Source organism: Cryptomeria japonica, chromosome 6, assembly GCF_030272615.1.
Source record: "Cryptomeria japonica chromosome 6, Sugi_1.0, whole genome shotgun sequence".
NCBI classification, from domain to species: domain Eukaryota; kingdom Viridiplantae; phylum Streptophyta; class Pinopsida; order Cupressales; family Cupressaceae; genus Cryptomeria; species Cryptomeria japonica.
In genome coordinates this window covers 653,916,305-653,932,633 of record NC_081410.1, presented here as the reverse complement: position 1 = coordinate 653,932,633, position 16,329 = coordinate 653,916,305, and the positions used below count along the sequence as shown (strand labels likewise).

General features: G+C 34.4%; 1 protein-coding gene across 4 annotated transcripts in view; it reads left to right on the top strand.

The window, feature by feature from the left end:
- Positions 1 to 3,801: 3,801 nt before the first annotated feature.
- Positions 3,802 to 16,329, top strand: part of LOC131033198 (uncharacterized) — a 76,597-nt gene continuing 64,069 nt past the window's right edge. The window contains exons 1-6 of one of the 4 annotated variants that reach the window (XM_057964353.2): positions 3,802 to 4,252; positions 4,423 to 4,461; positions 5,885 to 6,593; positions 8,293 to 8,467; positions 8,644 to 8,872; positions 11,958 to 12,097. In XM_057964353.2, the coding sequence (XP_057820336.2) occupies positions 6,321 to 6,593; positions 8,293 to 8,467; positions 8,644 to 8,872; positions 11,958 to 12,097 (817 nt within the window). In that variant the 5' untranslated portion in view covers positions 3,802 to 4,252; positions 4,423 to 4,461; positions 5,885 to 6,320. Of the gene's footprint in view, positions 4,253 to 4,332; positions 4,462 to 5,851; positions 6,594 to 8,292; positions 8,468 to 8,643; positions 8,873 to 11,957; positions 12,098 to 16,329 lie in introns of those variants that run through there. The other 3 variants (XM_057964350.2, XM_057964351.2, XM_057964349.2) reach the window with 3 other exon arrangements.

Below are 16,329 nucleotides of genomic sequence, written 5' to 3'. Positions count from 1 at the left end.
TCACATTTCTACTTTTGATGTTCACAATGAGAAGTGTACGAGGTACACCGACACTCGTATTGACGAGTAGGAGCGCCAAATTTCTATCAAGGTGGTTCTCGTGTCACTTGTTTTGGAGGACAGTAACGCCAAATTCTACCTCTGCAATGTCATGCATTCCTCTGGTCATGTTAGCTTTTTTCATGAGATAATAGTCACTCTTGTGCTTGCTGTTGGCGCTGTGCTAGTTGTCGATGCTCTCGAGGGTTTCATGGATGGATCGAGGAGCAAAAGGATGATGATATATTGCATAAGGAATTATAGGGAGAAAGAGATTATTGCATCTCATGAGGAAGTCACGCAGGTTGAAGAAATGTATGGAGACACAACTTGTAACAATGGGACTGCATTGAGTCATCTCTCGAAGAGAAATAACATATACTGATTGCAATCAGTTTCTTCAAAGAGGAGGAAATAACATTCACAGGGAGTCTATCAAACCATCAAGAGGCAACCTTGGACGAGGAGGTCAGAAGGTTGATGCAACCGTGTGGAGTTCCAGAGGGAGTCACATCATCATGAAAATTTGTGTTACTGCATTTTTCTTTGAGACGAAGAAATTTGAGGTGAAAGCCCTTGTTAATGCATTTTTCTCCGAGACAAAAATTTGAGGTGAAAGCCCTTGTTAATGCATTTTTTCTACGAGATGGAGAAATTAAAGGTGAAAGCCCTTGTCTATCTCTGAGATGAAGATGTGGTCCTTTCCACCCTTAGGGAGTAGCCATGGTGGATGTCATGTTGAGAGACTCCATGACAACATCATGTTGAGAGACTCCATGATGAACTCTTTGTACTTGTATTTTTCCACACATAGGAGTAGTCATTATGGACGCCATGCTGAGGAGACTCCATGATGACATCACATTGAGAGACTTCGTGATGGGCACTTGTACATGTGTTTCTTTCCACACATGGGGGTAGCCATGGTGGACGTCATGTCGAGAGACTCAATGACATGGATATCTTGAAAGATATTTCCCTAGCCAAGAGGGAGTGTTGATGTTATAGCTTCAGGAGATATCCTTCACTCAAATTCAAAAGAATAAATAGTTAAATAATTCCAAGGCAAGTCGAACTTGCTACTAATTATTATTATTTAATATTTTTAAGGCTGACCCAAGATGAATTGTCACCTCGGTTCTTGAATGAAGCCGACCCTTGTGAAGGGTTGCCTTGCTTGTGAAGAGACACCATACTTTGTATATATAGAAGATGATGATCATTTAATTACTCAATCAATTCATTCTAAAGATAATTGACACATATCAAGGAGTTCACATATCTACAACAAATTATCATTTTTTCCTTAAAGCAGATTGACATCAAGGAGAATTCATTGTAATTGTTCATTCGCATCTAGGATTAGGTGTTGTGTTTCATTATTTTAGATCGGCCTAGAGTTTGGCCCAGATTGTAAGTAGATTTATGCTCTTTCATCCAATATACAAGAGATATATATTCTTGACCGGGTTTTTCTCCTTTGAGAAGGAGGGTTTTCCCAGGATATATGTTGTGTTATATTTTTCATGTGTTGTTGTATTTTTGTGTTCTTCTTATTGCAAATATGATATGAAATCTAACATTATTTATACACACACACATACGTGTGTGTATGTGTGTGTGTGTGTGTGTATAACATATATACATATACATACATATATATACATATACATGTATGTATGTTTATATATGTATGTATGTATGTATGTTATATATATATGTATATATGTATGTTATATATATGTACATATACATGTATGTATGCATATATATGTATGTATGTATATATGTATGTTATATGTGTGTGTGTGTGTGTGTGTGTGTGTGTGTGTGTGTGTGTGTGTGTGTGTGTGTGTGTGTGTGTGTGTGTGTGTGTGTATAATATGTATATATGTATATATATGCACACACACACACACACACACACACACACACACACACACACACACACACACACACATGTTATAACTCAAATTAAATTAAATTAAATTTAATAACTAAAATATCAGTGATTTAAACTTGAGTTGAAATATCAAGACTCTAAGTTTGTTGATTTCATTGTTTGATACATTAAAAGGAATATCACAACTTAAATGAATTAAATCGACTAACACAAACATAGTAATAGAAATATAATAAGAATAAGATAATATACTTATAATTAATTAATATAATGATTATGTTGAACACGTATTACCTTCACATATGGTTGCAAAAAGAATCTTCACACATGGTTGCAAAAAACATCCTCAACAAAAACTAGAAGCATTTAATTTGACTTGTTTGTGACACTTAAATGCATGAAAAACAAATTTTTTTTATTTATAATTTAATTTAATTTATTTTTTCCTCTTATACACTTAATTAAATTTTTTTTTTGATTATTTAATGCTAATTATATCTTCACTTCCACCTCTCAACTACCACTCACTTTGAGTTTAACTCATCAATCAATTTTGTCTATCTCTATGACATCGTTAATTAAATTCTAATTATCTCAATCCATGAGTTTAATAGAAATATAAAAAACATAATAATAAGAATATATTAAAACAAGCCCATTAAGGGGCAAGCCTGGGTTCAATCTAGCAATGCTTGTCATTCTATTGAGAAGTGGGTGAGACTTTCAGAGGGATGGTGGAAGATAAATTTCGATGGTGCCTCTAAAGGTAATCCTGGACCATCTGGGGCGGGGTTCATTGTTCGGGATTGGAAGGGTGAGGTAGTGGTTCTGAGTGTTCAAAAACTTGATGTAGGCACAAATAACATAGCTGAAGCGTCATCGACATTGATAGCAGTTAGAGTTGGTAAGAAATTGGGCGTCAGGAAGTTACATCTGGAGGGGGATTCTTTGATCATCGTACAAGCTACAATGAAGGGGAGTATAGAGGCGTGACACTTACAAAATTTGATTATCGGTATAATTGAGGAGCTTAATTTTTTTAAAGATTGTCAAGTAAGTCATGTTAGGAGAACAAACAATGTGGAGGCAAACATCCTATCTAAATGAGCTCTACCTTTTAATGAGATCGACGATCTTAGACTTGAAGATTTCTGACATATTTTATTTGAGGGGGGATTAAGTATCAAGGAAACTAATATTAATTATAATATAATTATTTTTTAAGTAGAATAATGAATAAAATATAATATTTTTTCACGTACTTTATCTCTATTTTTGTAAATATAAATATGCTGGTAAATTATATAATTTAAATTAAGTGCAAATCATTTAAACTCAATTTCCATAATACACTCTTAGTTTGAACAAACTTTTTGAAAACCATATGCTAAACATAATAAAATTTAATCAATTTAATAATTATTTATGAAATTAAAAAAACTAAAATTTAACGATTTAAATTAAATCAATTAAATTAAATTAAACAATTAATGTAGGAGCATGTCAAAGTTAATTAATATTATACAACTACAATTGCAGCTCTTTTTTGATACAATTGCCACTAGTATTCTAAATGCTCTTTTCATTTATCCCAACTTATGATTATTGATCATAAAATACAATCCAAAACGTCCACACAATTCTCACACCTCACACCTGAATCCCCATTCTATGGGAGACAGCCTTAATTAATCCTTGACTTCTCCCTTCTCTATTTATATGTGGGAGATATTTTAGATTCCACGAATAAGTGGGATTTGACTTGAGAATCTCAGCGCACAAAACTGATGGAGACCCAATCTTTCCAAAATAAATGTGGCTCCACAAATTGTTAACAGAGAACGTCGGGCATGTTTGAAGTTGAAACACTGAAAAGCACGCACGCCAAACAAAAGCCAAAGATCCAACCGCTATAAAAACTGCCACATTTGGCGTTCGATCCAAGTTCAGATCACTATTAAAACCGCCAAATTTGGCCCTTCTAAAGCTGTCAAATTTGGCGGTTTCTCCAAGAGTATTGAAGTAACCTGGGTTAGATAGCCCAACATGCCAGCTACCCGAGTTTGAAAATAATAATATCGAGGCTTACATGAAGTAGTTATTTGTTTCAGAAATTTTCTGAATAAAAATAAGGTAAGCCTAACATGAAGAATTTCAGAATTACAAAAAAGCTATATACGTGGAAGAGGGTTCACGTAAATACAAACAAATGTAATGTTCACTAAAGCACAATAAAATAAGCAGAATCCTGGAGAATATTATTTTTCTAGTACACATGGTCGAAGGAGCGGAACAAGCTGGAAAAGCCAGGTGTTGAAAATCACATTCACAGTTTCAGATTGGCATATTCTTTATTGATATTCGGATACCCTTTTAATATTTCTTTGAAAGTTTTGGTCTCTGTTTGCTCCCATTCGACGCGAATTTGTATTTTTGATGCATGTACGCTGTTTTTACGTTTTTTTCTCTCTCAATTGCAGTGAAATGTACGAGAAAATTGCTGCTTGTTTGAGTAATTGGTAAGCACCAATAGCCGTTCTCTCTGTTGATGTTGGGTTGGACAGCTTTTGAGATTTCCTTGCATTCATGGTGGTTAGGTTTTGTTGAAAAATTTCATTGATATTTACTTGGGCTGTGAAAGTAGTTGTTGTCAAGCATGTAATGAAATGCCATTTTAGGGTTTTGTCGTAGTGCCTGCACGGATTTGTTTGTTACTGGGTTGTTTTTTTTGCTGTAATGTTTGAATTCCATGATCTCTGTAAATAAATTGCCAACAAACTTGTGTCCCAAAATTTTTTTCCCCTTAAAAATGTGACTGAAATTTTGAGAGATCTGAGATTTTGTCCACATAGTAAGCTCAAAAGAGTCTTACAGCCACCGTCATTGTCAATGGAAATTCAGCCAATCATTTTCCTTCAGGTGCGATTTTGTTTGGGAAATGGGTTCAATAACACTAGGGAAAAGTTTATGGCCTATTTTTAAACCTTTTGTTTAGCTCTTCAAGGTAAGAATCAGATTAACTGATCATCATAATTTTTGCAGTTTATATAAAATGTGGTTAGTTTTTTTGGATTTGAGAAAATTTTAAATTCTACTTTCCTATAAAATACTTGGAGTTGTGTACGGATTAATCCAACAGTGCATTTTTCTAAAAATGTGTTTGCCTTTTTCTTGTTTATGTGAATCTACTTCTTGTAGATCTTAGCTAAGAAATGTGGTGAGCTCTTGCCCTTAGTTGATGATTGGAGAGAATTTGTTGCATGACGAAAACAATCATCTCAGTTTGAATGCTTCTTGCATTTTTTCTTCCCTACTCATTTCAATTGGCTGTTAATTTAATTGCGGACTTTCTCAATATTGGATGGTAAATGAAAATTTCTATTGATTGCTGACATGTAGGAGATAAAATGCATTCGTGTGCCATTCTTTAAGTTGATTTTACAATGTCATTTATATGGGGAATTTGGGTATTAGATGCTCCATAATTTATAGATCAGAGAAATCAGAATGTTGAATATCTAAATGGCTTATTTGCATACTTTCTGCAGTTTACTTTCTATATGATCTTTTATAGATTAGTGTTCTGATGTCTTTTTTTGGACTCTTTTTACTCTTTCATGCTATAAACTATTAAAGACCAGTGTTGTTTTTGTAATTTATTATTTAATATTTCAAATTCGTTCTGGGTTCCTCTATACTGCTTTTTAACCATAATGGCAGCAACATCTGTGCATTATATATTATTGGTTTGTAGCACACAGGTTCCGTAAAAGTCTCATCAAGTCTAGTAATTCTCTTAATATTTGTATATTTATTCTGTAAATTATGCGGCGAGTTTGAATACTTTTATTCACATCGAGTCTATTAATCTTGTGAATATGCATGTGTGTGATTATTTGACTGTTGCAGGAGAGTGATATAAGATTTTTTTTTAATGGACAGCTGGACTAGAGGGATTTGTATGGTGTAATGTTAATGCAACATTTAACTTTTATTGGTGGTAGAAGATGGTCAACATGTAATGATGCAATTTGTCATAGATTGAGGATTTGCAAATGGCTCTTGGTGTTACCCCGTTTTCATAATGAAGACATTGATGAAGACGGACCTATCGTTTCTTAGTCCTTGATCATTCCTATTCTGAGAGAAATTATCAAAAAATTCAACGTTTACTTAAAAGTTATTTTGGTCTGGTGTACTGTGGCTTTCTCTGCTGACGTGTGAAGAGGAACTTGGTAAAAATTTATACACAATCTGTCCAAGTTTTGCATGCTTCACTTTTAACTTGGCTTAAACTCAGCAGCGCAGAATTTTTCAGAATTTCTAAAGAGGAAGTGTATTAAGGGATTGCCTGTGTTGGGCATCTTTTGATATATTAATGGAGAGCTCAAGTCCTCATACTGGGGTCACCATGTTGAAGCAAACTTCCCGTCGGCTGACATCAAGCATTCAACTCCAAGATTTGTGGTCTGCTATTAGAGATGGATCAATCACTGACCTAGAGCCTGCATTGCTGGCACTAAAGAAAAATGGTGGAAACATTGATATAAGAAATACATTTGGGTCTACTGCCCTTCACATTGCAGTTTGGAGGAATCATGTGCCAATAGTTAGGAGATTGCTTGCTGCTGGGGCTGATCCAGATGCAAGGGTATGTTGACTACTTCATATCAGAAACACATACTAATGTTTTACTAAATGTTGTCCAAGATAACTAACAATAGAAAATAAGCATGTTGCAGGAAACACGTATAACTATTCTGTTTTGAGTTATATTTTTTAATTCCTAAACATATGCATGGCAATATTGAGCTCTTAAATATCTTCCAACTTGTTAGTTTGTGTGCAACTATGGGTTTTATTCAAAGCAATGTTGTGTAACAATGAAACAAAAATAATTTAATAAAGTGTTAAAAAAAAGAAAAAGAAAGGGAAAGATTAAATGTTTATGCCACTATAATAACAAATCCATGATTAATTCTTCCTTGATCACACATCTTTGATCATCCACAATTGTTTTTATATGGTGACAACACGTAGGCCAGCATAAACACTGCAAAAAATTAAAAAACTTGTAGTAATGTGTGATGAACCCTTGCTGGTTCAACTCTTCAACCTGCTGTAATTTGTAGATCTTCTTTGTAATTTTGATTATTAAGATGGTCTTTCAGAAATAGACAAAAGTTGCAGAAGGGAGTTTCTTTAATTTTCAACACATATTGAAATAATACATGAAATTAATCAATTGAAACAATAAATTGGAGAATTTAGAAGCATACCCGTAGGTCCTTAGCCAATTTATTGAATTAAAAGAATTCAATCAGCAACTTACAAAGTTCTGATTTTTTATTCTGAAACAATTCAGATCTGCTCTTATTTAATATTAAGACACCCAAATAGTGGAAGATGGCGCCAATAAATGAGCAAGCTGTGTGTTTGGGAAAAGAAGCCTCCAAACCATAGAGGAATTAACAACAAAATAGTAAATAGGAAACCTACAACAAATCTGCCTTGTAAGAAGCCAAATCTGCCCCAATTTAATTCAATTTGACTTCTGAATGAATCCAACCAAGCTGCAACAATTCGATTGATCTTTCACAATCTCAAAGCTATTGAATTCTGAAGAATGCACGCTCTCCAAAACAGGTCCAAACCCTAGTCGCCATAGCCAAGTGCTCAGAAGAAATGTCAAATGCTCAATATCAATGGATGAGGTTTAATTTCCATCTTGGCTGCCTAAATACCCAAAAAGTACGATTTCTGGCAATTAGGGTTTTAAAAATCATAACTTGCTTTTAGGGTTCCCAACTTAACCCTAAAAACAACGCCTAGCTTAGGAGGTATTAATTTTTCACTTAAATAAATTTAGGTGATGCATTTTGTGATTTTATATTAATATTTCATTAAAATATCAATGCCTGTGAGAACCACTTAAAAATTCTCATCTCCCTCATTATTGCTCGGAAATTGAATCTATCAGAAGCTGGGGCCACAGTTCGCCACGCCAATGAAAATAGGACCATGTCTATTTTTAGCAGTTTTTCCCTAAAAATTAGGAAATCCTCACCTATAATGTCAGAAACTGATGAAACGAAGACCAGAACTGAACTCAACACTGAACTAGAACAAATAGACAGACCACTCCTCAAGATAATGCATTACTGACCCCCCTTATCCATACATTGTTAGCCTACAAGGGTCCAAAAATAGGCTAACTCCTCAATCCAATGTCCCTGACTAGGATGGGGACATTACATAATGAAGTGCCATTTGTTATGCACATGACTTTATATTTATCAATCAAATTAATAGTATCTGTCTTTCATTCATGAATTTCCTATATTCCTCAGGATGGGGAATCGGGATGGAGTAGCTTGCATAGGGCTCTCCATTTTGGACATCTTGCAGTGGCTGGAGTACTGATTGAAGCAGGTGCTTCTCTTACATTGGAGGATTCAAAAGGAAGGACTCCCGTGGATCTGCTTTCTGGTCCAGTGCAGCAGGTCTTTGAAACGAACAATGAAGGTAAGCTGTTGTCTGAGAAGGCAAATTTTGACAGTTTCATTCATTTCATAAAGGTAATCTTAAAGATGAATTACAAATACAAACAACAGGTCAAATCCCAAAACAGTCGAATTCTAATTGAAATGCCCATGAAAATTTTCAATACTAACCATATCTTTTGATTTATCAATTTTCAGGGGCCACTGAGTTTTATAGCTGGGGAAATGGTGCCAATTATCAGCTTGGAACTGGAAATTCTCGCATTCAGAAGTTTCCATGCAAGGTGGAAGCTTTTCAAGGCCTATTTGTCAAAGCGATTGCTGCTGCAAAGTTCCATAGTGTGGCCGTGACTGCATTGGGAGAATTGTACACCTGGGGCTATGGGAGGGGTGGTCGACTAGGCCACCCTGATTTTGATATTCACAGGTGTGACACATTTAAAATTGTTTGTTCTCTTTTTCTAACTGTCTCTTGTCAGAGCAATGTTTGTTCCTTTCTTTTGTTTATTCTAGTTTACTAAAGTTTATCATCTTATATCTATATTAGCGTCCAACATTGAATTTGTGTATGCTACAGATATGTTTTATTAGAGTTTCACTGTAATGTTTCTGCCATATATTCTTTGTTATCAATGTTTAGTTGTACCATTGGAAGAAAGGGGAATCGCCATAATGTTTGTTGACATGTACATTTCAAATAAGTTTATCATTCAAAAGCCACACAATAAAAGCTGTGCAGTGCCAAAGCAAATTAATTGAGGTGTGCAATTGCTCACTGTCTTTTCAATTATAACAAAATTGTGGAAGACATCTGGTAAAACAATTAGTTAATACATCAGAAAACGGAGTCCTTTATTATTGCTTGGGAGATCCAGTTTCAGACAATGCACTCAAAAATCTTGATGTTTTGTGGCTAGTTGATATTAATGGTAGACAGAATACAACATTCACACATGTTAATGTATATATAAAACAGTTCAACCATTTCACCATCTTGTGGGCTAGGAGTGGATCTTTTGAACTTGGATTATTTGGTTGATTGTGTAGAGAATTTCATAATTCTGGAATATATATAGCTTTATTGGCACTACGCAGTATTGGTAAAAACAGATTTCCTGAGGCTTGTGAGTTACTTTGCTAGTTTAGGAGTCTGGGAGATGACTTCTTAGGAACCTCAGCAAGCTTCATCAATAAATAAGACAATATTAGCAACATCATATTTATATATCGAGACATGCAGGGGTGTGTGTTTCAAATTTTTTGAATCCCAAAATTTGGAAAACTACTTAATTTGCACTACTTCTACAATTCCACGTCTGGTAACTTGAGCTGTAAATTGTCCTTCTCTACGTTGTCATCTCCCTTTGTAATGTCCCTGAACTAGAATGGCTGGAAATATGTGATTGTTTTGTATTTTTTCTAAGTTATTCACTAAAACCCTTGGATCCTGATTCTTATTCTACCCAGGTCCTGGTCCGAGCCTGATTCCCCTTGGATTCCTCCAGCGTCCTTCCCAGGTGGCTGGGTCTTCAGTGATTATTCATCATCTGCTGTGCCTAATTTTGGGGCAAATTAATAAAATAGTGCTGGCTGCAAACTGTACTATTTAAATTGCAATTTCATATATGCTGCAACCTTTTATAAGGGGTGTGATCTGACCCAAACTACTATTCAAATTGCAATTGTCATAAATACACAGCCTGTCATCATTGGTGCAATCTGATCTTTATTTCTATTTTTGTTGATTTCTTCATACTGTCACAAGGATGTGAAACTACTATTAGTGATTTCTTATTGATCAACTGGTAATCATATTGATTAGTAATCAGGTCTGAGATCTCCCAATAGTTATAGTGGCATTATTTATCACTATATTTTGCTGTCCTACTAACTTGATGACTGGATCTGGTATTGTCAATATTTTTTGAGGGTTTTAAGACCTAATTGAGCATCATTAATCAGATCAGTTGCTGCATCTATGCAATCCACTCTATGAACGTTTATTTTTATTTACTTTCAGTCTGTCATAAACCAAATAAATTCAAGATTATATTTGCTCTCAGCTGCTTTTATATCATTATCTGTATCCGTACCTGAATTGGTAACTTCGTATTTTTTCAAATATTTGGAAATAAGAAAAAAAACAACTACTAGAAATTGAAAATCAAGTTCACCAAACTCTCAACAATTTTTCAAAAAGTCTCCATGGTTAGATCTGAACTTCATTACATTAAAATAAGGGCTGATTTACAAACCCTAGCTTATGCCGAATGAATGTAATTCTGCACTTACAAATAAGCAGTGATTTTTGATTTTCTAAGGAACAGTTGTAGGCTGTGATCAGACCTACAGTTAAGCTGTAAAATCTACAATCTGATGGGTTTTTGCTGGGATCTTTAGTCCTCACCCTTGAAATGAGGAGTGGCAGTTGATGAATCAGACCTGTCTGGTCTGTGTTCAGCTCTAAACCTCTGATCAGATTTGGGATGGTAGCGATTCCTGGATCTGCCACTACTCTCACAATCCCCTGCGATTTTAACTCCTTGCCAATCGGTAACAGCCCTCTGATTTCTCCGTGGTTGTGGTACTGAGAACACAAATGGAGTGGCTGCTGCCGGAAGTTGATGTGAAGCAGCTGCAGATGACAGGCATGTAATGTGCAGTTTGGTGGCAAAAATCAGCCGTGCTCAATCATAATTATCAGGTGCCTTCCTTGGAACAATCCACCCAAATTACACCTATAACAGCTGCAAATCTGTTCTCCCAACTGGAAAACTTGATGCAAACCCTTCAAAATTAACTCCAAGGCAACCCTTATGTAAGGATGCCCTAGAAGGAAATGAGGTTTTTCGTCCTCCCAAACCTCCAAACAACCAAGGGGTTTCGTTCTCGGTTGTGAATTCAAATATGAATGCTCCAAGTGAAGAATGCCAAATAAAATCTAGATGCCAAATGAAGCCAAGTGCCACCTTTTAAAAACTTTTCAAACTGGGCCCATGGATTAAAATTTCCCTCCTAATTATTTAAAAATACTTTTTATAATTAAGCATTTAAAAAACACTTTTCAAATTACTTATAATAATATCATTAAGTTGCCCCATAAATATAAAATTTTCAGGTCCAATATAAGATATTATTATTAATTCTTTATCTTTGAAAAGGGGACATGGCATCCTTGATCAGTTTTTAACTCTTATGATTATTAAGGCCAGTACCTAAGGATTTTGTGTTTGTTCTGAAATACATAAATTTGATATTTTTGAATGCTTCATATACACTTGCTTCTGGTAATATAGTGTGTCAACTGTTATAACATGGTCCATTGTCTTCCATAATTTCCCAATTCTATGATTTCAAAGACCAGAAAGATGAATTTAATTTCAGTTGGAAATGCTGGCGTCTAGATTGAAGTAGATTTGTTAATTTCAACTCTTTACTTCGTTGTTAGTTTTAACCAGTAGCTTGTACAATGCTTTAAAATTAAGATTCTGATTGGACATACGATATTTCAGTGGTCAAGCTGCAGTAATTACGCCACGCCAACTGATTTTTGGGCTTGGACAACGCCGTGTTAAAGTAATTGCTGCAGCAAAACATCATACTATCGTTGCCACCCAGGGAGGGGAAGTGTTTACTTGGGGATCTAACAGAGGTAAGGATTGCATTCGAGTTTGATTCTCTATATATCAGCAACATCACATGCACTTTGAAGCTCTTGTTTCTTGGCAGTTGCTCTTTTGCTTTTAGTATAATGGAACTACTAAGTTGTGTTAATTGAAGTTCTAGTTTTCTCTCATTGTATGGCATAAGGTACATGCTTTGTGAAGCTAATGATTTGAGCATTATGGAGATGAAATTTTCTGTCTTTAAGGTAATATCCAATTGTTTATTAATAATTATAGCTTTTTGGACATGCAAATAAAATTGCAATACATGTACATGCACACACATATGTACAATGCACGTATATTAATTTATACACACACACAGATAGATACAGTAAAAAAACATTTATGTTAACAAATTTTAAATATGCAGACCTGCCTCTGAATGCTGTATGTTAAATTACAGAGCTTCAGGTAGAATAGTATGTCCAAAGCTTGGTCAAATAAAAGCACCACTAAGAGATCTGTCATCTAGACTTTTGTATATCCATTAGATTCTTCGAGATTGGTTTTACGGGTTCTCGTTTTTGCATCATAAATCTGGAAATCATTGTGTTCAGTTTTGTTAGCAAAAATTGTTTAGGGAAAAAATCGGCAAACCAAAAGTAAAAGATTTTTTGAAAAAATCGGGAAAAAAATCGGATTTTAAAAAAACATAAAAAATTGTAGAAAAAGAGAAAAAAACTATTTTTTAAAATAATTTCAGGGCATTTCCATAGCATAGAGATATAAAGAGCAAATAAAATAGAGTTTAACCCGTGAATTGTAGAAAATAATTTTTTGGTGTTTATAATCATATTACTGATTACATAGGCAAATAATCAGTTAACTTTTTAAGAGGTCAGTCACCAAATACACCAAATTGTTGTCCAAGTCAGATCAAATATTAAGTAAGTCTATGAAGTAACATAGATCAAACGTTAACAGACAAATAGTAAAAGTGAAAGCCATTTTGAAGTGTTCATTGTGATTGAGGCAAGGAGTTTTTTAGGGTTACTTCGATATTTTAGAAATATTATCAAATCATATTCCACAATTGCAATTGCTTTATATCATAGAATCAAAAATCATTTGGGGAAAAAATCAGCAAACCAAAAATATAAGATTTTTTGAAAAAATGGGTAAGAAATTGGATTTTAAAAATCGTAAAAATTTGTAGAAAAATAGACACAAACTACTTTTTTTTAAAAACTTAAGGGCATTTCCATAGCATAGAGATATAGAGAGTAAATAAAATAGAGTTTAACCCATGAATTATAGAAAATAGATTTTGTTGTTTATATTCATATTGCTGATTACATAGGCAAATATTCATTTAACTTTTTAAAAGGGCAGTCACCAAATACACCAAAAAGTTGTCTGAGTTTGAGATCAAAGATTAGCTCAGTTTATGAAGTAGCTAAGATCAAAATTTATCAGATTGAGATCCAACTATTGATAGGAATTTAGTAAAAGTGGAAGCCATTTTGAAGTGAGCCAAGACTTTCATTGTGATTGAGACAAGGAGTTTAACCCATGAATTGTAGAAAATAGATTTTTGTTGTTTATATTCATATTGCTGATTACATAGGCAAATATTCATTAACTTTTTCAAAGGGTAGTCAGCAAATACACCAAATAGTTGTCTAAGTCTGAGATCAAAGATTAGCTAAGTCTATGAAGTAGCTGAGATCAAAATTTATTAGATAGAGATCCAACAATCGTTAGGAATTTAACAAAAGTGGAAGCCATTTTGAAGTGATCCAAGATTTTCATTGTGATTGAGGCAAGGAGTTTTCTAGGGGTAGTTCAATATTTGAGAAAGCTTATCAAATTACATTCCATAGTTGCAATGCTTTATATTCCCTGATGGCAATTGGTAAGTCTTTTATATAGGGTAGAATTCAACAAAAGGCATTTGTTTAGCTGAAGTAAAAGATTAGCAAGCCACTGGTTTTGGCAATACCTAGCTTGCAACTACTATTTTGGCAATACCTAGCTTGCAACTACTATATAAGGTAGAGACAAATTTTAATGATTGTGTGTTGGAGGCTCTTTTATTACAACTATGTAAGCTTGTTTGTTATCATTCAGATTTATTTCATGGAGCACTTTAGATATATTGCTCACATAATGAATTGTATGTCTTTGTTTGAGCAAAAATTAACTATATCAATTAAAAATTAAAAATCATATATCTATATCTACATATATTAAATATGTCTTTGAACGTTTAGTGTTGTGGGAGAAAAACTCCATTGGTGAGGTAGCCACCAAGGTTCAAACCCCTATTGGGTCATTGAACTCATGGGCTTTCTACCTTTGTTGGGTCGTTGAGCTCGTGGGTTTGAACAAGTGTGGGGAATGATGAACCCCCCCAAAATGGCCAAAATAACAAGCTTTTTCAACATTGATTCCACATTGACTCTGATTTTGTCTCAGACCAACCTTATTTCTAATCAATTCAGTAATTTCACTTGTTTTTCTAGGGTTTTGCAAGTTTTTACAATGATTTTTTTCTTTTTTGTCATTTTTGGGGTTTTTAACATGATTTTAACGTGATTTAAATGTAAAAAATCTCTGAAAATTGGGTCAACGCTTGGTCAACAATTTTTTCATGAATCGGGATTTTTTCGGGTAATAAATCGGCTAGCTCCAAGATTCAGGATTAATCGGGTATAATCACTATTTTTTGCAGACTATTGCTTCATTGATTTAAACAATACTTGAGATCTAACTTTTAGGGATACACTGGATTACAAGACATCCACTTAGCAATGCCATCCTAAATTAAGAAAAACTATGCCATAAAATACAGTTTGACGTCTCATTCATTAAAACACAGGATATGGATACCAAAGTGACACCATGATTACTAATGAAACCACTTATGGAAGCAGAGGAAGGCATTGGACCTGCCAAATGAAGTTCGCATGGTCAATATGCCAAGAAGCTACACCATCAACCTTTAAGATGAGACCATGTTCAGTACCAGACACCGTGCCCAACCTTTGTTGGTTGACATGTTATTTATTGAGCTTGCTTTCAACATTGATTGCCCCATTCTGTCTCTTGGTTATCCGTCCTGCTGCCTGCATCCATAATGTTGCTCATCTGCTGCACAGCTTGACCAAAGTCCACCTTAACCATGCTGTTCACTGTATGATGTTAGTTTTGGCAGCAAATCTGCACATGATCATTGCCATGGGCTGTTAGTAACCTACAGCTCTATTGGTGTTTTCCAGCATATTAATAATAAGAGAACCATTGTCAGATTGATTAGTAAAGAAATCTCAATTGTTAACAGGAAATTATTTAAAGGATCAACAGCCAGATTATATCCCTTGCTTTCCATTGACACAGGCTCCTGTTTTATTTTCTTTCCCTCCATTCTGTGTGTGCAAGAGATTTAAGAGTGGGATTGCTGAGCTGGACAAGAGAATCATAATTAAATAGGCGATGCTGCTCCAAAAGTCACGAGGAGTTCATCAGACTCAGACTTAGTGCAAATTAATATGATTGGAAACTTGTGGTTTGCTGTTTAATTTGGTATGCCATTTACCATATGTGAAATTGTATTTGAGATGGCACCTCAAAATGGTTGTTTGATAAGTCATGATTAAACAGCTACTTCCTTGAAAGGAAATAATTACAATACCTGATGAACTTTTACAAGAGAAATCATGCTAATAGAACCTTAAATGTAACAAAAAGTAAACAATGGTATGCTCAAAGAGACACAATGATTTACCCTGGGAATTCCTTTTGGAAAACACTCAGCAAAACAGTACTACTCACTGTATTAACTAATAATGATCACAATACAATGAGATTTCTCCTATGCTAATCCCCCAGCACCAGCACGTGCATCCTAGCTAACCTGTTGTGCATTTTGTTAATTTTTAGACCATGCTAAGTAGATTCAGCACTCAAAAAATTCAATCTTAAAACTTCGTAGCTTAAAGTATGGAAACTCCAATCAAAACAGTAATCTCTGACTATGCTAATCAACAAACACATACTGCTGAAAATGTGAACAACATTAAAATGCAGTATTGAATTCTCAAACCTGCAACTGTCTTCTTGTTAATCTGAAAAGAAATACATTGCGCTAGAATGAAATTTTACAAAAGAAAGAAATAATTTTAATGCCCAGATGTGATCAAAAGTATGCCAATGGGGCTAAAGGTTACAACAGTTAACAATAGAAAGTTCTAGGAAGAGAGAACCCTAGAATCAA